The following is a 23,176-nucleotide window of genomic DNA, read 5'->3' on the forward strand; positions in this document are numbered from 1 at the left end:
TAGAGAATTGCTTAGTATATAGGGGGGAAAAACCCAAATTATCTGGTCACAGAAGTGTGCTGTGTCTCATTAGGTAGGAGAAAACTTTTTATCAGAGTAAGTGTCAAAAATGTGTGAGAGTGTAGAGAATCTGTGTTTTCCCAGAATAACCCTTTCAGACTGGCTTGTTTGACTTAGCAATATGCATTTAAGGTTCCTCCATGTGTTTTCGTGACTTAATAGCATCTTTCTTTTTATCACTGAATGATACTCTTTTGTATAGAGGTACCACAATTTGTTTATCTATTGGAAGACATTTTGATTGCTTCGAAGTTTTGGCAGTTATGACTAAAGCTGTTTTAAACATCTATGTGTAGGTTTTTGTGTGGATGTAAGTTTTCAGTTCATTTGAGTTAAATACCTAGGAACATGATTGCTGAATCATGTGGTAAGAGTATATATATCTTTTTAAGAAACTGCCAAACTCTCTTCCAAAGTGGCTGTACCATTTTACATTCCCACCAGCAATCAATGAGAGTTCCTATTACTCCACATCATCACCAGCATTTGGTGCCATCAGTGTTTTGGATTTTAGCCATTCTAATAGATGTGTCATGGTGTCTCATTGTTTTTAATTTGCAATTCTCTGGAGATGTGATGCTGAGCATCTTTTCATGTATTTGCCTTCTATATATCTTATTTTGTTTTCTTTTGCACATAGATTTGGACAGCCATATATGTCTTATTTAATAAGATGCCTGTTCAGATCTTTATCCCATCTTGTAATTGGGTTGTTTTCTTATTGTTAAATTTTAAGAGTTTTTTGTATACAGTCACATGTTGCTTAATGACAGAGATATATTCTGAGAAATGTATCATTGGGCAATTTTGTCACTGGACATCATATATAGTGTACTTAGACAAATGTAAGATGGTATAGCCTATTGCTGTTAGGCTGCAAACCTGTACAGCATGTTACCATACTGAATACTGTAAGCAATTGTAAGTATTTATATATCTCAACATATCTAAACATAGAAAAGGTACAGTAAAATCATGGTATAAAAGATGAAAAATGGTACACCTGTATAGGGTTCTTGCTGTGAATGGAGCTTGCAGGACTGGAAGTTGCTCTGAGTGAGTGAGCGAGTATAGTGAGTGAATGTGAAGGCCTATTGTAGACTTTATAAACACAGTACAGTTAGGCACACTAAATTTATGAAAGATATTTCTTTATAAGTTAACTTTAGTTTATTATAATAAACTTTATTTTTTTAAGTTTTGACTCTTTTGTAATAACACTTAGCTTAAAACACAAACACATTATACACATTAATCTTTTTTTTTTACTTTTTACTTTTTAAACTTTCCTGTTAAAAACTAAGACACAAGGACACACATTAGCCTACACAGAGTCAGAATCCTCAATATCACTGCCTTCCACCTCCACATCTTATCCCACTGGAAGGTCTTCAAGAGCAATAACACACATGGAGCTGTCATCGCCTGTGACAACACAGCCTTCTTCTGAATACCTCCTGAAGGACCTGCCTGAGGCTGTTTTACAGTTAACTTTTTTTTTTAATAAGTAGAAGGAATACACTGTAAAATAATGACAAAAAGTATAGTATAATTTCATAAACCAGTAACATCATTTATTATCAAGTATTATGTACTGTACACAATTGCATTTCAGTTCCTTTATCTTAATGGCACCATCATTGACTGAAACTGTCCTCATCTGGCCCGTGACTGTATTGGGTACAAGTGCTTTTCTCCCAATTAATGGCTTGTCTTTTCACTTTTAACAGTGTCTTTCACAGAGTGACATTTTTGTTTTTAATGAAGTCCGACATCAACTTTTTCTTTCATGGATCATGCTTTTGGTGGTGTATCTAAATGGTCATTGCCAAACCCAAGGTCACTTACGTTTTCTTTTAGAAATTTTATAGTTTCACATTTGACATTTAGGCCTATTGTCTATTTTGAGTTAAATTATGCGAAAGGCATTATAAGGTCCATATCTAGGTTAATTTTTTTGCATATGGATATCCAGTTCCAGCACCACTGGGGAAAATAACTATCCTTTTTTCCCTCACATTGTCTTGCTCCTTTGTCAAAGATCTGTGTCTTTTTTTTTTTCTCAGTACTGCATTGTGTTGATTACTGCAGCTTTATAGTAAGTCTTGAAGTCTAGTAGTATCAGTCCACCAACAAATGTCAGTCCTTGTTCTTCTTCAGTTGAGTGTTCTGGACATTTTGACTTTCCATATAAACTTTAGAATCAGGTTGTTGACATGTAAGAAATACTTGCTAGGATTTTGATTGCAATTTTAATGTTGAATCTGTAGATCATATTGATAAACACTGATAATAGTAGTGAGTCTTTCTGTTCATGAACATGGAATATTTTTCCATTTATTTAGACCTTTGATTTCTTTCTAGATCTTATACATATTTTGTTAGATTTATACCTAAGGTGTCATTTGTTTTTGGTGTTATTATAAGTGGCATTGTTTTTTTTTAACTTCAAATTTCTATATATCATTGCTGGTATGTACAAAAGCAGTTGACTTCTGTATATTGACCTTGTAGCCTGTAATCTTGCTATATTTGCTTATTAGTTCCAGGAGTCAAAAAGACTTTATAGATTCTTTTAGATAGACAATCATGCCATATGCAAATGAAGACAGTTTTATTTATTCCTTTCCACTATATCCTTGTTTATTTTTATTTTTTGTCTTATTGTACTAGCTATGATTTGCAGTACAGTATTGAATAGGAGTGGTAAGAGAGATCATCTTTGCCTTGTTCCAGTCTTAGGGGGAAAGTGTCCAGTCTCACACTGGTTAGTGTAGTCTGAGTTTAGCTGTAGGTTTGTTGTAGATGTTCTTTATCAATTGAAGTAGTTCCCCACTACTCCTAGTTTGCTGAGAAGTTTTTTTTTTTTTTAAATCATGAATGGGAGTTGTATTTTGCCAAATGCTTTTGCTTCTTCAGTTGTTTTTTTGTTTGTTTTTTTTTTTAGCCTGTTGATATGGTGGTGTTATACTGATTCTCAAATGTTGAACTACCCTTGCATATCTGGATTAAACCCCATTTGGTCAGGGCATATGATTGTGTTTAGGTGTTGTTGGATTTGATTTGTTAATATTTTGTTGAAGATTTTTGCTTTCTATGTTCATGGGAGATATTGGTCTGTAGTTTTCCTTTCTTGGATTATTTTTAGCTGGTTTTGGTATTAGGGTAATGTTGGCCTCATAGAATGAGGTGGAAAGTCTCCCCTCTGCCTTCATTTTCTGGAAGAGATGGTGGAGAAATGGTATTTCTTCCTTAAATGTGTGGTAAATTCACTTAGTGAAACTACCTGGGCCTGGTGTTTTCTTTTTTTGAAAGGTTATTATTGATTCAGTTTCTTTAGTAAATGTAGGGTTATTCAGGTCTTTTATTTCTCCTTGTGTTAGTTTTGGTAGTTTGTGTCTTTTGAGGACATGGTCCATTTCATTTAAGTTATATTTGCAGGCATAGAGTTAGTTATTCATAGTATTCCTTTATTTCTTTTTTATTATCTCTGGGATCAGTAGTTATGACCCTCTTTCATTTCTGACATTCATTATTTGTTTTTCTTCTTAGCCTGGCTAGAGATTTATTTCTTCTACTTGTTCTTCTTTCTCTAGTTTCCTAAGGAGGAAGCTGTGCTTATTAAGTTTCTATCTTTCTTCTTTTCTAACATGTGCATTCAAAGCCAGGAATTTGCCTTAAGCACTGCTTTTGCTGCATCCCATGAACTTTGATAAGTTGTATTTTTACTTTCATTTACTTAAATATTTTTAAACTTCTTTTTAGACGACTTTGACCCGTAGTAGTTTTATTTTGTTTTATTTTTAGAGGCAGGGTCTTGTTCTGTTACTCAGGCTGAAATGCAGTGGCACAATCATAGTTCATTGCTGCCTTAAATGCCTGAGCTCAAGCAATTCTTCCACCTCAGCCTCTTGAGTAGCTGGGACTGCAGGTACAAGCCATCCTGACTAGCTTTGACCTGTGGTTTTTAGAAGTATGCTATTTAATTTCCAGATACTTGGGTGGGGCGGGGGGAGGGTGGTGGTTCCAGCTATCTTTGTGTTAATGGTTTCTAGATTAATTCCATTGTAGTTTGAGAACATACTTTGCATGATTTCCATTCTTTTAATTTGTTAAATTATATTTAATGGCCCACAATGTGGTCTGTCTTGTTGAATGTTCCATGTAAATTGAGTAGAATGTGTATTCTGCTGTTGTTGAATGGAATGTTTTATAAATGTCAATTAGATCAAGTTGATTAATATTGTCGTTGAGTTTAACTATATCCTTACTGACTTTTCTACCTGCTGCATCTGTCAATGCCTGATAGGGATGTTGAAGTCCCTAACTATAATAGTGGAATTGTTGATTTCTCCTTTCAGTTCTGTCACTTTTTACCTCATTTATTTTGATGCTCTCTTGTTAGGTATATACATGGTTGGGATTGTTGTATCTTATTTTCATTATCTTTATGTTATTATGAAATGACTCTCTTCATCACTGGTAATCAAAGAATTTCTGAAGTCTGCTCTGTCTGCAATTAATCTCCAGTGTTACTTTTTTTTTCTACTACATCACATGTTGTCCAATCCATTATCACTTTTTTAAAGGCTTCCTGGGTACCTGTTTATTTTGCAAGATTTACAGTTTCACTTAGCAACTCATTTGCATTGTGTTATTAGATTATCTGTGACAGTGTGATAGGAGCAGATGTTAATTATCCATTAGAGGGATGAAACAGGTGATTAGTTTTATGGATGGATAGTTTTATGGATGGATGTTTTTATATGATGACAGTTTTTGTTTCTCCAGTCAACTTTGTACCCCAGATAATGAATATTCATTTACAATGTAGTATCTGTATTTACTGGAGTGCTAATTTATTGGGGTGCTAATGCCAACCTACTGACTCTTATTTAGTATATGATTAAAAAAATAAGACAATCTATTTTCAACATGTTAGAAGTAGTTAGGTAGCTGGGGTGGGGATGAGGTTGGGGGACATGTGGTCCCTCCTGATGTTGAGGGAAGGGGACTGGTTTACTATATAGTAATGGCTACTATAATTACATCTACCACTAGGGAAACCTATATTTAGAGAGATTAAGTTATTCAAAATAGTACTGTTAAGTCAGTTGGGTCTATCTTATTCCAAAGTCCACGTTCTTTAAAAATTACATATTGTCTTTTGAAACAGAGTTTTAGGTATCTGAGAAAGTCTCTGATTTATCTTATAATTCTCTCTTTTTTTAAGAGATAGGATCCTGCTGTGTTGCCCAGTCTAGAGTGCAGGGACTATTCACAGGCATGGTCATAGCACACTACAGCCTCAAACTCCTTGGGCTGAAGTGATCCTCCTGTCTCAGGCTACCGAGTAGCTGGAACTAATAAGCTACTGCGCCCTGCTATCTTGTAATTCTTAATTCCACATGACACCAAAACAAATAATGAAACATCACTGTATACTTGTTATTTCTCTCTACCTGTGATATGTGGTAAAAAAGGAGATAAATATGAGGCTATTTCTTCTCACTGACTATTCAGTAATGTAAGTGGCTTACAACTTTATATAACTTAGTCTAAAGGCAGCATAGAATAAATGATATTGATATCAACTATTCATAAGATCTTAACATTTGTAATAGTAATACTTGTGATGCTTATTAGTGTACAAAAGTACCTTTACCTCAGAAATTTCATCTTATAGCAGAATTCTTATAGCAGCCTTGTGAAGTAACCCTCATTTTACTAGTTGACTTGGGTTTCGAGTCTGAAAGGGAATTGCATGGAATTGTGTCCCCAGAACATCAGAACCCAGATCTTAGGTTTTATTCCACTGTACTACCCTGCTGCTTTGTAAAGTAACAGCAGCCCTACAAATATCCCTTCTGTGGTTATAAAATAGCCTAAAAACATTACCCTCCATGATGTCTATTGAACTGGTTTATCATATCATATTTAAATAATGGGTTTTAGTGAAATTTTAAAATTATGGTGTGTCAAAACTGTGTACCTTAACATTAATTTCTGTGAGTTATGTAACGCTGTCTGTCCTTTTACTTCCTAATAGTTAATGATTGATTTTTAAGTGGATTGGTTTAAAATGGAAACCTATGTATTATCTAATTTTTTTTAATTAGTCTCTATAGAAGCTGAAATCTATCACCATTCTTCAAAATGCAATGGAATATACCACAGACTGTATCTCGCCTGGCACACAGGACATGCTTAGAACTACATAAAGCTGGTGTTTTTGGACACTGTCAAAACATAAATGGACCATTACTTTTGCATAATGCTGAATCCAAAGTGGTTTTGGTTCGAGGCCCTCAGAGACAATGGTTGCACTTAACTGCTGCCCAGCGTGTTGCAAAGGAAAGGAGGCTATTGGATGCTCATCCACCCCATCCAGGGGTCCTTCACCATAAACAGTGGAAGCAAGATGTTTTATCCAAGAGGGTTTTATCTTCCAGTGCTCCAGCCCAAGGAACTCCGGAGAAAAAGGAAGAGCCTGATCCTTTACAAGACAAATCTATTAGTCTGTATCAGCGATTTAAGAAAACATTTAGACAATATGGAAAAGTTTTGATTCCCGTGCATCTAATAACTTCTTGTGTTTGGTTCGGAACATTTTATTATGCAGCCCTAAAGTAAGTTTTTGCTTGGTTGAATGCCTTTCCCCGTTTTATCAGAATGTTAATCTTCTTAATTATACTAATGATAGCCTTAAGTAGATTTTTAAATGCTTTAATGTCTTTCATTGATAGCTCCTTTTCATAGCTTTTTTTCCACATTTTAATACTAATAGCTAACATTTGCTTACTGTGTACAGCAGGTATCTTGCTGATTTTTTAACTGTATTCTCTCCAGTAATCTTCACAGCAACCATATGAAGCAAGTAGTATAATTTTACCCATTTTGTGATTGAGAAAATAGATTAGGCAAGGAGAAGAATAACTCAGCTGGTAAGAGGTGGAGCCTGGACTAAAAACCCCGTTAGGTTTGTCTGATCTCAAGCACGTGCTCCTCATCACTATGCTGCTCTCATCTTAGCATTCAGGAGAGCACAGAAATAAAATGTCACATTTAGAGATTTGGCAGTACCATGAGCCCCATCATTATAATAATATTTCTTATATCTATTTTGCCATAAAAGGTTTTGGTGGGAGATTGATAAGATATTTTTGCTAAAACCTGGCCAATACTTTGATATTATTCATGCCAAATAAATGTCAAGATAAGGTCTTTTGTTCTGACGAGAACTAAATTTGGTGGGCCTAGCCTTCCAGTGTTGTGAAATATAAAATTTCTAAATGCATCTTCTTAAATAGTGTTCCTTCTGTTTAAGCTAAGTTATTTTCTTCACTCTGCCTTAGGAGCAGGAGTACCAGTGACGCCCCATTTCAGCCTCTAGCGGGCCTAGTGCCCACGTGAATGGCTTTGACACTTCAGTATACTCCTCTAATAGGTTTAGAATTCTTTTATACTCTCCAAAGTCCAGTGTTTTTCAGTCTTGGTTATATTTAATCACTTGATATTAAATATGATGGTGAAGTTTATTACCAAGTTTACAGTACCTATCCCAGGATGATGGGATGAAGACGTATTTATTCTTGGGAAACAGGATTACAAAGGTTTCTTTACGGAAGTTATAAAAGTATTTTTTTCATCTTGTATAATTGATGCCACTGTTTCTCTTCATATCTTTCCATATGTTCCTGTTATTCAGTTATATCCTTCTTCATTGTGTATGATTTTCTTCAAGGATCGTACCTTACCTTGCAGAAGATTCTTGTATGCGTACTTTATGCAATTATTTCTTTGTTTATTAATGACATTTTCTGGACATGTTTAATATCTATAGAAGTCTAAAAAAAGCAGACCCCGAATAATCTAATGATATTAATTATACCGAAGGTTTTTTCACTGTTGTCTGGAACCTCAGGCAATTGTGGGTGATATTCTGTCATCCCCTATGAAATGCAGCTTTCTTAGTTTTGTCCTTCCTTCTCTTTTTCTGCAGGATGCTTATGTGTCAATGTGGTAGTAAGATTATCCACTTTAAAATCATACCCCTTATCCATCACAACTTGCTTTTGGGCTCTCTTTCAGCATGGGACCTGGTTGCCAGACCCTCACTACTGTCCAGCCATGACCACTGGACCAATCCTGCCGTAGCATCACATAGCTAATACTACACAGGATAAGCTGCTTCGCACAACAGTCCTCCTTAGTGTCTTTATTAGATCTTTAATACTTCAAAAATTGAAAGTTGATTGGTTCTAAGTGAAGATCTTAATCATAAGTAATATTTAGAAAATAGAACTCATAGATTAAAAAAGGGAATTAGGATATGTTTGAAAGGCAGAGTATCTGTCACTGTGAGATGATTTTATTGTAAAATTGAAGTTGATTGTATTAAATACCAGTTTTTAATTCAATTGACAAGAAGCTAGTTCTATTTTAGCCTTTTTTTTGGGGGGGGGGCTGGAAAAAGATCTGTTATTTGCTTGTTGCCTACTTACTATTAAAAGAAAGGAAAAAAAATAGTTTGTAGCTGGAAGGATGGGCATTTGACATCATGCTGCGTTACTGACCAGTGTTTGTCTTAGTTACTCTGACACTCACATTACTGCCTTTCTAGGCACCATGGAGCAAAATGTCATTCTATATTTAGTTAATTCAGTGAGAAAGTTCTCAGGCTTTTGAAATATTTTATTTCAGGGAGTTCTAAATTGTGCATGCTAATAGGTTTTATTTTAAACTAAGCTTTGTTGCTGTGCCTGTCTGGCAGAAGCTCGCAGAGATCTTACGTCTTCTGGCCAGAGTGCTCTGTTCACTCAAATGTGGCTCAGTAATGACACTGTTGTCCCTGCGTTTAGATGCCTTGTGTTTGGGGCTTCAAATTACAGATCCACTCTGAGACACAATCCTGACTGACTTTTACTGCACTTTATCCGGACAGTGAATGTGCTTTGGCCCCTGTGTGTTCGCTATCTGTTGAAACATCCGTAAAGCTGGCGGTTTGTGAAGCGCAGGTTCCTGTCTGTCCATGGGAACTTCAGAGTAGAAAGGGATAGTGTATGTTTCTGTTTGAATCAGACCCTTACCAATGCTTCACGTTTAGCAATTCCAAAGGAAATGGAAGTTATTTTTAAGAAGATCAAGTCATCCAGTCAACAATTTAGAAATAAGTAGAACTGGGTGCTTGTGCATGGTGTCTGAGTTCATCATTGTCTGATCTTGATGGTAAAGGGCTTTTTTAATCACTCACTTTTTTGTTTGGCCAGATGTTCGTCTTTTTTCTTCATGATTGCTGTTAAATATAGATTTTATATATTGGGCCTAGTTGGAACTAGGAAGTGATTAATGAACTAATTTCATAATTGGTACTAGAAGATGTAAGTGGCCTGTTATGACAGGATGGTAGCATGCGTAGTTATTTTAGTGACTTCATTAGATCCAGAGAATAGCTAACTCTGCAATACTGAACCTTACCTTAATGGGATTCTGTTGTTATCTGGAAAGAGATTTGAAAAATAATTCAAGGTGGAGATAGAAAAAACCAGATTGGACTCTGTTGATTTTTAAATTTACCTGTTTAAAGAGCCCTTAAGTAGTTCTGGTTTCCTCTTACTTTTGATAATAGGTCATTTAACAGTTCTTTCTTGTTGATGGTCAGCCATGTCTGCTCCCTGATTCCCTAGGTAACCAAGTTATTTTTTTAATATTAAAAATAAATAAGAGTTCAGAGCTGGCATAACAATAATGGATCCAGGCAGTTAGCATTCTTAATGACAAGGGGAAAGGTACAGGTACAGTGGAGTGACCTGTGGGCCTTGCCTTAACCAAGAGGCAAACTCAGTAACACCGAGGATGGGACAGGCTGGCCTTATGTGACCCCTGCTGTGGTGATGGACCCAGCATCTATCGTGTCGTTTTCCTGTGGGAAAATATTTACCTGAATCTAATCGTGAGGAAATGATCAGATGAACTTACATTAAGAAGTGTCCTACATATCAAAAGAGAAGGGTAGAATTTAAAAAACAGAGAGAGGGGAGACGTCCTGCCAGGCAGCTAGTGTGGATGCTTCAAAAGTCTCAATGTCAAGAAAGACATCCTGACTTCCCAAAAAAAGTGCTGGGAAGGACTTACAGAGAAAAAGAGACTAGAAAGGACAAATAGCAATAAGGGACATACTGGGACAATTTAGGGCACTTTTGATCTAGATTAGATTTTAAATAATGTATTATTGTATTAATATATACACTATTGTGTATGTTAAATTTCCTAAATGTGATAATTGTGTAGGTGAATGTCCTTGTTCAGATTTAGGGGTGAAGGGTCACAATGTCTGCAAAACTACACCCAGTGAGAGTGTGTGAGTGCGCAAGCGGCACAGCAAGAGCCGTTGTGGCTAAATGTTAATAAGTGGGAAACTGAAAAAATCAGGGCCTAACAGCTCAGCCTGGACACTTTCTCCGCTTTCTCTTTCTGCCTCCAAAAAAATTGCAATTTATGGCTATCATTGCTTCTTTACCCGCCTTTTTTGTGTGTTAATAGAAGCATCCTTTTAGAATAATTGAAGTTTTCATCAGGCCCATAGAATCATTTATTCTTTGCATAATAACACAATAAGGGATGTTAAAATATCCCTTGCTTTTACAATGTGATTTTAAAGGTAAAAATCTAGGTCTTGAAATTTGAGTTGGAGCATTCTAAGGAAGTAGTATTTGGTTGAGAAAACTAAGATTAAGCAAATGATTCTGATGCTTTTCTTATAGTTTACTTAGAGCTATTAATTTTGTTCCAATAAATGCTTCCATTTTCTAAACATACTAACTAGGATGCCCCCAAGCAGAAGTAAACTAGACGTTGCAAGCTATAAGAGACAACATGACAACAATGTCTTTGTGCATCTTGATATTGTACATCAAGTAAGATATTCTCTTAAGAGTGAAATTAAAGCACTTGATAATGCAGAATCAACTTTTAAACAAAATTTAATTAATATAAATTATAGAAACAAAACTTAATATAAATTATAGTAAAGTGTGGTTTGGGTATTTTCAGATAATTTTTGAAAATATCCTTAAAAGTTTGTACATATGTAAATTACATTTTGTGTTTTTTCATAGAGGAGTGAATGTTGTTCCTTTTCTGGAACTCATTGGCTTACCTGACAGTGTGGTAAACATCCTTAAAAATTCCCAGAGTGGAAACGCACTAACAGCATATGCCATGTTTAAGGTAGGTACTGTTATAAACCAGTTGCGACTCAGACTTAACCAGTGACCTGCTTACTTCCCCGTAAAACTCCATGTTAGCTCCCAGTGGGGGTTTTTTGGTAACTTAAGACACTGTTTCATCTCTTATTTGTCATGAATAAAGTAAGGTTATAAAATTTTAAAGTGTTAAGTTGGTTTTAAGAAGTGCCTTAAAAATACATATATCATTCATAGCCTGCTGTGATTAGACAGATGTTAGACTTGTGTATTTTTCTATGGCAGTAGTTTTTGAAATTTCTTCTATTGATAAATTGAAATATTATTTTAAGACATACTTATTTTTTCTTATTCAGGAATCCACATGCCACCTGACTTGTTAGCAAAATTTAGCATTTATTTTTCTGTTTAAAGTTCATCTTAGCAGGTAAAATAGTAAAGTTTAATTCAAATTGTTTTATGTGATAAACCTTTTTTTATTAGATGTTACATATGTTTCATTTTAGAAGTTCATAATCTTTATAACTTCTCTGGATTCAGACGTCATCTTTATAAATAAGTTTTACATTTACAGGTCTTTATTTCTGAAGAGAAGACTCATTGTAAATTGTGGAATTTAACCATATTAATCTCATTTTCTGAACTGAAAAATTCACGTGAGATTCTATGAAGTTTCTACCTGAGAAAGAAAACAGTTAGAAAATGCTTGGAAACTAGATGCCATTTTACTTCTGTTGTATAAGAATACCTGGACTTACAGTTTTATAGTATTACTCAAAAGTAACATTGTTTTAGTCTGTCATCCTTATTAGAAATTGTCTGAAATTTTGGGATCTTTCCTCATTTATTGTACTGTTAACTAGAGGGGTAAAGCTTAATTTCTGAGTTTTTCTACGTTGAAGATTATTAAATTAATAAATTATCGAGTTTCTAGTTTATAGCGGGTATAATTTAACCTTACTAAGTCACACTATCTGGAAGATTTAAACCATTTCCCTAGTTTTAATTGCTCCTTATCCCACTTTCCCATAAAACGCTTGTAGCTCTGGCAGTTCATAGCAGTGTCTCTGATGGTTTTTTTTTTTTTTTAAGTGTCTGTTTTCTTTATTTGATTAGGAGCTCTAGGAATTCAGAATCATGTCTTCTTTCTCGCTGTGTTTTCGCTTTGCCTGGTATTGTGTTTAGCAGGTGAATAAATACGCAGCACATGTGTGCGCATCTGGGGTCGAAGCGTGAAGCTGTGCTTGTGGGTAGATTAGTGTCCGTGCTGTTTCTTCCCTTCCCGTCCCTCTGGGAGGTGGAAAGTGGGCGGGGATTCTCCTGTGTATTTTCTGTAATCCCCAGTTTCTCAAATAGAATAATAATGCAGATTTATGGCTTCATGAAGGCAATGCCCCAAAATGAGATGTGGCAGAGAGGAGAAGAGGATACTTCGAGTGTGGCTCTGTGGCACTTGCTGGGATGTGCTCGTTAACTCCCTCACACTGTCTTTGAAATGCACCCATAGTTTTAGTCAATGAGTGGTCGAGCTCCTCCTGTGTGCCAGGTGCCATGCTAGATACTGGGAAGTACCTAGCTAAGTAAGACAGCGCAAAATACCTGCCCTTGGGGAGCTTATAGTCTGGTGAGTGGGGTGTGGTGGGGATGTATTGGAGAAACGAAGGTGAATCACTTTGGCTGCTGTGTTGAGGACAGACCATAGTGGGGCCAGGGGAAAAGCTGAGGGACTTCACATGAGATGATTGTAGTGTTCTGGGTGAGAGGCGATAGTGGCAGGACCCAGACAGTAGCAGGAAGAATGGTCACAAGTGGCGGCATCTGGATATATTTTGAGGAAGGAGCTGATGGGGTTTTCTAACAGTTTGGACATAGATTATATAAAAGAAAGAGAGGAGTTGAAGCTTTCTTACATTTTTGGCCGGAGCAACTGGAAGAATAGGATAGAGTTGCCATTTCCTGAGCTGGGGAAAACTTTGAGAGGAACAGGTTTGAAGTGGGACAGTTGAAGATTAGGTCAGCTCTGAACATCCGGTCATGCACCACCTAATGTTGACAATGGGCTGCATACACACAATTCCATAAGATTATGATACTGTACTGTTACCTTTTCTGTATTTAAATATGTTTAAATACACAAATACTTACCATTGTGTTATAATTGCCTACTGTGTTCATTCAGTACAGAAACACAATACAGGTTTATAGCGCAGGAGCAATAGGCTATATATGCAGCCCGTTGTCAACATTAGGTGGTGCATGACCATATGTTCAGAGCTGACCTGACTTTCAACTGTCCCACTTCAAACCTGCTCCTCTCAAAGTCTTCCCCAGCTCAGGAAATGGCAACTCTATCCTATCCTAACAGTTGCTTGGGCCAAAAATGTGAGAAAGCTTCAACTCCTCTTTTCTTTTACATAACCTGTGTCCAAACCGGTAGAAAACCCTATCAGCTCCTTGCAGTACCTATACAGCCTAGGTGCGTGGTAGGCTGTACCATCTCAGATTGCTCAGATGTTGTAAGTAGTATACTGTATAATATTGACAAAACGATGAAATTGCCTAATGACGTGTTTCTTAGAATGTACCCCATCGTTAAGTTGGAAATTGTGACATATGACAGTATTACGTTTTGAGATCGTATTGGACACGCAAGTAGAAATGAGTAGGTGGTTGTATGTGCGGGAATTCAGGTTCAGCCTGGAGATCTAAATTTAAGAATCTTCAGTATATACATAGCAGTAAAGATATGAAACTGGACAAACCAGCAAGAAGAGTGAGTGAGTGAGGTAGGTGGAGAAAAGAAGCGGTCCAGGGACCAGGTGTTGTCACACCGTGCTCAGAGGTGGGCAAATGGGGAGGAATTGGCAAAAAATGAAGAGGAGGATCAGCTGTGAGCTGGAAGGAAGCCAGGCAGGTGAGGGTCTGGCAGCCAAGTGAAGGAAGTTCCCAGGATGGAAAGTGAAAAGCTGTCACAGAGGGTTCCAGTGGTTCAGGCACTGATTACAAGTTGACACTTGGATTTGGTTTCATAGCAGTCACTGTGGCTTTGATGAGAGCAGTTTTGGTGGAAAGGTAGGGGTGAAAAAGAAAGCTTGGTTAGAGTGAGTGCAAGAGAGAAATTGGAAATAGAGCACAGACACCTGTTTCAAAGCACACCTACGATTTCAACTCTCAATGTGATGCGGCCTCTTAGCTTTTATGATTCTCTTTGACCAGTCGTCTACTATTTACTTTTGATCCTTAAATCTCTGATCAGAGTTAAACTGCGTGTGCCATTTTACCACTTTTGGCCTCATGGACGTTTCCTGCTGGGATTCCAGACTCAGAGTGGATTGTGAAAAGGTGGCATGGGCCTGGAAAAGTCAAAGGAAAGGGATCTGGAAGTGAAGCTGAACTAAATCCAGAAAAGATTGAATGCTGGACTCAGGCTCTGCCTCTCACCATTTGAAGAAGTTTGCTTCTAGTTTGGTTCAGATGGAAAGCATTTGGCAGGTCGGCAAGGGTTTTGAGGAACAGACACGTGTGTGCCTTCACTGTTATGAGCCACCTGGGTTCCCTAGCATGCAGGTAGGGTTGTCAGTGCTGCTGGCTGTGACGATTCTGTAGTCATGGGTGGTGAGGTCGTATAGGGGACAAACTTTGACCCAATGAGTTTGCAGGAGCATCCCTTGTTAGGAGGGAAAACCATATAGGATGTTACTATTAATACAAAGGTAATTTATACTGATTGGTTATTACCAAAATTTTAATTTCAGCTTGGTTTTGTGTAAGATGATAGTCATAATCAGATGTTAATCTGCCTGTTTGCTGTTTTCTTAAGATTGCAACCCCTGCCCGGTACACAGCGACCCTGGGAGGAACATCCATTACTGTGAAGTATTTGCGTGATCATGGCTACATGTCGACACCACCACCTGTTAAGGAGTATCTACAGGACAGGATGGAAGAGACAAAGGAGCTCATCACAGAGAAGATGGAAGAAACAAAGGATAGACTTACTGAAAAGTTACAAGAAACCAAAGAAAAAGTTTCTTTTAAGAAAAAAGTGGAATAGGGGTGCCTTATATAACAGGGTATAGAAAATTCCTGCGCTTTAACCCTTTGGAAACTGGGCAAAGATGTATGCTTCTGATTATTTTTTGGTTAGTTGCCTAAATGTACTAGTTCTCTGAGGGTTAAAGAACTACGATACCTTTTTAAAGCTAAATATTACTAGAAAAATCAGTGTTTTTTGAAAAGAAGAATTTCATATCAGTGGCAGCATTGAGCAGTGGCTAATGTCTCACGTGTCAAGAGTTCTTTTTCAAGGTCTTCAGAATCGTATTTGCTTCGTGTTTTATTGCGACCTGTAATTTTATGCAGACTTGGCAGTTGACTCCTTGAATAAGTGATGTGACCCACAGACAGGCCGTTCATACAGGATCTTAATCTTTTTTATTCATTAAGGTTGTAACTATTTTCAGTTCTTAATGTGGAGACAAACTAGCATCATCAAAACTGCCTGTGAATAGGAGGATATTTAGTCTTTATAAAAACAGTAAATAAGTTAAATACAGTTAAAATACAGACCTTATATGAAGAAAGTTGAATAAAAATTCAGCCATATATATGTAAAGAAGATGTATTAGTTATATGTAAATGAAAAATGGACCCTTTAAAAATGATTTTTACTTGAAGCTTGTCATAATCAATTTTTTTAAGCAAATATATATGGCGATAGTACTTTTTCAAACTTGTGTATTGGTGATGATCACCTCACACATAAAACTTTATTGTGAGTTGTTTGTGTCCTCTTCAACTAATATCTCAGAGGGAAGGTGAAAAATCATCATGCTTTAAATTTGTTGTTGAAGCCAAATATTCTTCAGCAGCAACTCAAGCTCATGTTTTTCAAGCTGAAAAAGGTTTGGGGAGACTAAAAATGGTCAGGTTGTCATGGAGACGGCTTACTCTTTCTGGGGTGGGGATGGGCCTTGCCTCAGCAAACCAGTGCGATTTCCTAGTGTCTTAGTTTCAGAGTTAGTGTTTATTTCATTCTGGAGTAAATTTTAAAATTATAGCTGCTGCTTTTTCTCTAACATTGAAGGACAATATCCTTGCTTGAGCATCCTACTTAACTTTTTTATAGGAAAGCTGTCATTAAATTACCTGCTTGGAATGAAATTCAGCTGTTATCAGATATGAAAGTTGTGGGGATTGTGGGTGTGTTTGAGTATGTGTCTGTTTCCTTTTGCTCTGTGTTTACTTCTGTTTTAACCTTGGAATTGCTAATTGGAGGAGGGCATGGCTTCTTTTTATGTTGTTATCGTTTGGACTTACCTGCTAGGGCAAGGGAATATCAAAGGGTTTGCCACATAGTCACATGGGGATCCCTGCTGTTCATTAGGATCTTAGTTTGGCCAAATTGAGAGATTAGCTTAAAGGGAAAAAAACAAAACAAAACACTTGATACATCTGATCATTATATTGGAACACTTTTTAAATGAATTTGCTGTGGTTGGAATCTTTCTTTTCCTCTAAGGGTGGGAAGAGTTGTGAGAGAGTGCCGCTGTGTCCCTGCTCCCCGCAGACTTGGGCAGGAGCACCGTTTGTCTCCTGATGCACGAGGGCTGAGTACACCCTTTCACATTGGCGGTGTGTTTTCAAATATAAACCATGATTAACATGTTTTAGCATGTTTATTAAATTCACATTTTTATGGACACTAAGTGATAAGATATTATCAAATTTTTTGTTCTTTTTTAGCCTCTGGAGACTGCCTGTGTTAAAATCTTGCAATTTCCTTCTGCTTTTTACATTGCACAGGGCATATTTTCCAATGGGGATAAATTGGGGGTTCTCAGAAGTTACTAATCATCTTGAGACTAAAATTTGCTTTTCCTGAGCAAACATCTTTTATTCAGTCCATTTGAGGTTTGTTGCCATCCAATTTCATAATTGTGTTGTGTTTATCCAATTATAGAAAATGAGGTACTGCTTTATGAGGACTTTGAAATTCTCTAGTAAAAAAATCCTCTGAAGATGTGGGAAGTTCTGTGGTCATCATTTGACACCAGGAATTATACAAAAATGCCATTGCTGGCATATTGCTGACCTAGTCCTTAAGGCAAGCTGCAAATAGCCTAAACAGGGATGCCTGTCATATGTTGAGTTTGGAATATTAATAGCAGACTAACAATATAGTAATGTATGCCAAGTTAAATTATGGAGAATACATATATATATATAAAATAAGTATAGTTTTGCTGTGTATAATTCACCTCATTTCATTTATAGTAAATCTTGCACTTGCTATGGACCGGGTGTGGAGGCATCTGTGGCTGAGATTAGCCTACATAAAATGCACAAAAAGCGTTTGTTCAGCAAATTAGTAATTGAGATAAAAGATTGATTAGGTAAGAGACTCAGTCTATTCAAGAATAAGGGCAAAACCAACCTTTTAAAGTACCACATCCAAAAAAATGTCTTTGATTGAGACAAGCTTTTGCATACAACAGGGTGCTGTTTACAGATTTCAACAAAGGAGAAAAAGAATGCTTATATTGAGATTACCTTCCTCCCAGTAGTGAAGATAATAAAATTATGCCTTCGGATATAATCTTGTGTTTATTTGTTGTCACAGAATCTACCCCCACTTATTTATAAGTGAAAGATAACTGTCGTCCTGTATACTCAGGATGAAATGGAGATTGGCTCTCGTTTCAGTGATCTTCAGAGATAATGCCGGGCATTTTAAAGATCTTAATAGTTTTGAGCAGGAAAGGTGTTTGAAGAAAAGAAGGAAATTGTATATGAGACACATTGAGCCTTTTTCTGTGTTCTTTGTACTGAGTTCAGGTCATCTTCGGGATTTCTTCACTGATTGAGATATTGTAAACAGGCTGCTATAGAAGATAGTAATGGTAATGAAATGGACAGAAGATGATTTTTAGCAAGTGAGGCAGAAAAAGATGAGTGCATCTTTCCTTATTTTTCTTAAGTATTATTTTGAGAAAATCTTTTTGTGAGATACACATTTCTGAATTACAGGATGCCTTCTGAAAAATAACTTGTTAGGTAATGTAGACATATTTCTGCTGGCCACAGTTCATTTTTAGTTGAGATCTTCAAAACTGAGTCTGCATAAGACCTAAAATAAAATAGATTATGTGGTTACCAAAGTTGTTTTGACCTGTTTAAATATATTTTTTGTAAGCCACTTAAATTTTTTGGTATTAAAAGCTCGATACTTAATTGACTTTATTGGCTCCATGATCTTTAACAATGCATCAAAATCATACTGACCCCAATGCCAGAGTATCACATTGAACACTCAGAACGGGAAGTGTGAGCCTCTGTGCTACCTTGGAATTTAACAGCCTGAACCAGAAATCCTTAGAACCAGAGGTGGGAAATTTTACTTACTCTGTACATATTAACTCTGGTGTTTCTTGGACCATGTGTGTGTTCTGTCATATCAAGTTTGTATTAAATGAGATTGCAAAAGATACCACACCACGTCCCCTGAAGGGACGGTAGGAGTCAAGACCTCATTCTTGCCCGGTGGACTCGTGCGGTCTGGGGGAGACCTTCCCAGAATTCACCTTCAGCCATGAATTTTGGCCTGGCCTTTTGGTTCTTGGAAGATCTTTCCCCTGCATTTTGAGCTTGTAACTTGCATTTCAGGAATGCTGAGTCAGGCCAATTGAATATATTTTTCCTGTGTGAGATTTTTCCTTTGTGACTTCTGTGTCTAGTTTGTTCATTTTAACAAGTCAAAACAAGTTTGTAATTGTCTTGCTTCTTCAGGGTTAGGCTTTGAAAATCAAGCTGTATTCATCTCAATGCATTATTGACAGTCACCAGCAATAATAATTATAGATCGTAATTACCCTGTGGCAATTATCTGGCTATTTTGACAAGAATGATCTTTTAGTAGAAAGAATGCATCCTGATTTCAGAAGCCTCCGGGGCAGAGTGTAACATTGAGCTTGTTCTTTATTCTGATGATTAGACGATCACAGTGGGGAAGTGCTTAGGCAGCCCAGGCTTCTCGGGGCATGGTTTCTCCTTAGGGATGGAGCGATGCTTGCCCTGGGGCAATAAGTGTGAGAGCAGAAAGTTGCAGGACAGCCATGTCCCTTCTGCTGCCAAAGTAGATGTTCCCTCTTCCTGAAAATGAGGATTGAATAGAACTTGTCTTGCTTCTTTCTTCCCTCTCCCTCTCTCTGTCCAGCTTTCTCTGTTTTGAATTTTGAACAAGTTAAATGTTAGAAAACTGTCTGTGCAGTGTTTGTGCAGCGATCGTGCCAGATGCACGCTGTGCCTGGCGCTCTGTGCGGGCCCCTCTCAGAGTCCCGGGGCCAGACAGCCACAGCCCGTTCTTCGGGAAGGGGACGTGAACTTGCAGCTGCAGTTGACTGATGTCAGACAATTTTTAGAGCAACAACATTAAAACCTAAACTCCATCCTTTTCATTTTGATAAAATGAATTTTCCCCTCACTTTTAAATCAAATACATGGCAAAAGTCAGCCTTACACTCTATTTCGCTAATTCCATAAAGGCTACTCTAAGCATGTGACATGAAATAATGGCAATTCTGTGTCTTCCATTATACCGATTAGATGATTAATTCCTTAAAGCCTAAATATGATTTTTTTTTTTTTAAAAAAAGAACATACAGCATTTTCTCACACACATGTATTTCAGCTTTACCTGTATACTAGATTTGAGATTCTAGGATGACTGAAGCATATCTTGACTTACATGTATTTCATTGAATTTGAGGCAGTATTTTTTTTGGATCCTTAATATGGTGACTTATCACAGTTACTTAACTTCTCTAAGAATAGTGACTGCTCTGGTTCTTTTTCGTGTGCTGACAGCCAGAGCAAGGCCTGTGAAGTCCTCGAATACCACCGTGACTGATCTTCAGCTCGGGCTGGAGAGAGCATTATAGGGCTTTGTTGCCATAGTGCTCCATCAACAGGCACTTTTTATCCCCTTATTAAAGGAGATATGGTGGGTCATAAATTGCATTCCTCACTTCTTTGGTCCAGAAATAAGAGACAAATCTCAGATTCCAAAAAAAAAGTTGAAAATATTATTGAACAAGTATGTCCAAAAAACCTAATGCAACTTCTGTTGAGAAATGTAGACCACTCATTAATTGCATTATTTCAAAAGCATTTTAGATTAATAGTTGACTCATAAACTCCAGGCTTATAGAACCGTAGAAAGGGGCATTTAGTGGGTCACATTAAAACACTGAGGCTAATATTTTTAGTTGAGAGAGGGAGAGGAGAGCTGGATCCGAAGTTGGCATCTCCACTTGCAGTTTAGTGCCTTTGCTCTGGCGCCAGATGTCCAGGTACGGCGGGCCCGGCATGGGGACTTCAGAAATTCTTTGTATTTTTGGAGATGCATGCTCAAGCCAATTTATTAATTTTCCTTACCCCGTTCTTCTGGCTTTCCATTTTCTTTGGCTTTTAATTATTTTAGATTCTACTCTTTTCAACTTTTTGTCTCTAGAGTAGTAGGAAGGGGAAACACTCACCTTTGACCTCCGTTTCTGACTCCAGGAAGGAAACCATCATTAATTTCTCACAGTGTGGCTTCATTTTCCCCTTTGCCTGGGACGGACCGTGAGACGGGAGACTTGCATGGTCCAGAAAACTTCAGTCACTACATCAGGTTTTATCATCTATTTAAGTCTACGTATTTCACACATCAGGGAGGATTTGACCTCAGGAAATTCCCCATTGCCGCTTGGTGCAAGATGAGCTTGCTGTTTGCGGTTTCCTCTTGCCGCGGCGTCTGACCTGCGTCTGCAGCGCACGTGGAGCCGGCTCGGGGCGGGATTTTCCGTCCGTTGCAGCCAATCACTGGAATAGCTGAGGTGATCAGAACCTGCCATTCGTGGAAAATTTTAATGCTGAGCCCTTCAGAATATCCCTAATATTACGAGAACTGTTTGGTTTCACCAGAATATAGAGGTTGGCCTCTCGGAATCCTGTGAAAATCGCCAACCTTAAGCCAAGCCTGCACTGTATCATAGACCTAAAAGTTTGTTAAGAGGGCAGGTCTCATGTTAAGTATTCTCACCAGAATAAAAATTCAAAACAAAAGCCCCGGCACACGCACCTTGTCGGCAGCTCTGCGCTCTGGTGGCCTGCCGCAGCCACGCTGTGCCCTTGGCGGTGTCCGTGTGCGGGGCACGGTGTCTCGGGTACCTGCAGGCTCATCATTGCCGTGTTGCTTCTGCGTTTGGCACGCGTGTGTGTTAATGAGCTCGTGCACCCGTGGTTAAACCGCGTGCGGTGGGAGCCCAGTTGGGGCAGCAGTTCTCCGCCAGGACGCTGAGGATCCGGAGGGTGGTGGCATCTTGCCTCCCCCGTCTCTAGCTCTGCTGGGCCGAAACCCTCTCGGGTGGCAAAAGGCGTGTCAGAGAGAGATGTGGAGACTGTGGTCCTCTGAGGTTTCGAGTGGGATTGTCAGTAAGGCACAAGACTGAGTGCTTGTGGATATCGTTCCAGAAGAGGGGCGTGCCAGGGCCGGCGCAGGGATGCGGAAAGAGGAGCTATGTCAGCAGGGCAGCGCTGCGGCCCCAGGTGCGAGCAGCGGGCTGTGGACAGAGTTAGGTGATGCCCAAATGCCCACATCAACGTTGGCTCCCCCCTACTCCTCTGTAAGAAGAAAGCCAGAAGAAAAAGGAAAAACAAAGCAGGGAGGGGGGTGGGAGGAAGCAAGGCAAGAAGAGAAATGACTTTGAACTATTTGTTCTCCCTAAATAAACCCTTCTGGATTTCAAAATTTTATTTCTAAAGTTGTAAGAAACTCCCTTCCCTACTGCAATAGTCTTTATTTTAAAAAGTCTGTCTAAAGCAATGGGGTAAAGGAAACAGGTGTATTTTATTTAAAACCGATGGGAAGGAAGTTTTACCTGGCTGTCGGACGCTGCGAGCTTCCGTGGTACTCCAAGCTTGAAGGCAGCGCCTGTTTCCTTCACTGGGCTTTTAAGCTGCAGGAGTTAGTGTAGAGGGCATTCCCAAGGCAAGATGCTGTTTACAAGTCTGTTGTATTTGGGCAAAATGTGTTTTTTGAATTAAATCTAGAACATGAAAGCTCTAGTGGTAACAGCTGCCATTCGTGAGGAGCCTGTCATGTCTGGCCCCGTGGCAATGCCCTGGCAGGTAAGTGTTACTGTTCCTGTTCTATAGATGAGGTTCCAAAACAACCACCTGCCTGTCGGGGACATTAAATGAAATGAAGCTACTGTTTGGACCACCTAGGTCTATTAAGCCCCAAAGCCTGTGCTGCCCTTTAACCGTAAGTAGGAAATCTCCACGAAGCCAAACCACCCCATACGGAATCCCACTTGAAAGCCAGGGCAGGGCGTGACAAATGGAGCCCTCAGCATCCGCACAGAGGCCTTGGATGGCGGCCGCGCCTGCAGAGCACGGTTGCTCTGTCTGCTGGTGCCAGTTGCTAGAACATTTTGTGCTTACAGAGGCCCGGTAACAGTGGAGACAAGTGCAGCTCTATAAATGAAATGGCTCTGTAAACAGGTTTAAGTTATGTAAGAGCCATCATATACAGCTGCAGTTCTTTTTAGATTAAAAAGAAATGTATGTGCTTACTGGTAAGGCTTTTTTAAAGTATTTTTAGTCACCACTCTGCTATGTTCAAATGATTAAAATGCAGCTTTTGCACTTCTGATTTCTTTTTAAAAAGTAAGTGTAAAAGTAGGTTGAAGTTTGCATTATTAGGGCAAAAGCTAAAGTCTTGATAGAAACATGCCATTAAAACAAAACTTACAAATGCAAAGGTTTTACTTTTGGAGGCTATTTTAAATTAATTAGAATGCATTCAAGCAAAACATCAAAGCAGCGTAACGAAGGAAATCTTACGATAATGTTCTAAGTAACAGACT

At 38.2% G+C, this 23,176-nt stretch overlaps 1 protein-coding gene across 1 annotated transcript in view; it reads left to right on the forward strand.

The window, feature by feature from the left end:
• Positions 1–17,413, forward strand: part of FAM210A (family with sequence similarity 210 member A) — a 41,006-nt gene extending 23,593 nt beyond the window's left edge. Inside the window, exons 2-4 of the mRNA XM_069468286.1 lie at positions 6,180–6,689; positions 11,178–11,289; positions 15,085–17,413. Of these exons, the coding sequence (XP_069324387.1) occupies positions 6,217–6,689; positions 11,178–11,289; positions 15,085–15,318 (819 nt within the window). The 5' untranslated portion in view covers positions 6,180–6,216 and the 3' untranslated portion in view covers positions 15,319–17,413. The remainder of the gene's footprint in view (positions 1–6,179; positions 6,690–11,177; positions 11,290–15,084) is intronic.
• Positions 17,414–23,176: the final 5,763 nt, after the last annotated feature.

Source organism: Eulemur rufifrons, chromosome 5 (assembly GCF_041146395.1).
Source record: "Eulemur rufifrons isolate Redbay chromosome 5, OSU_ERuf_1, whole genome shotgun sequence".
Lineage (NCBI taxonomy): Eukaryota > Metazoa > Chordata > Mammalia > Primates > Lemuridae > Eulemur > Eulemur rufifrons.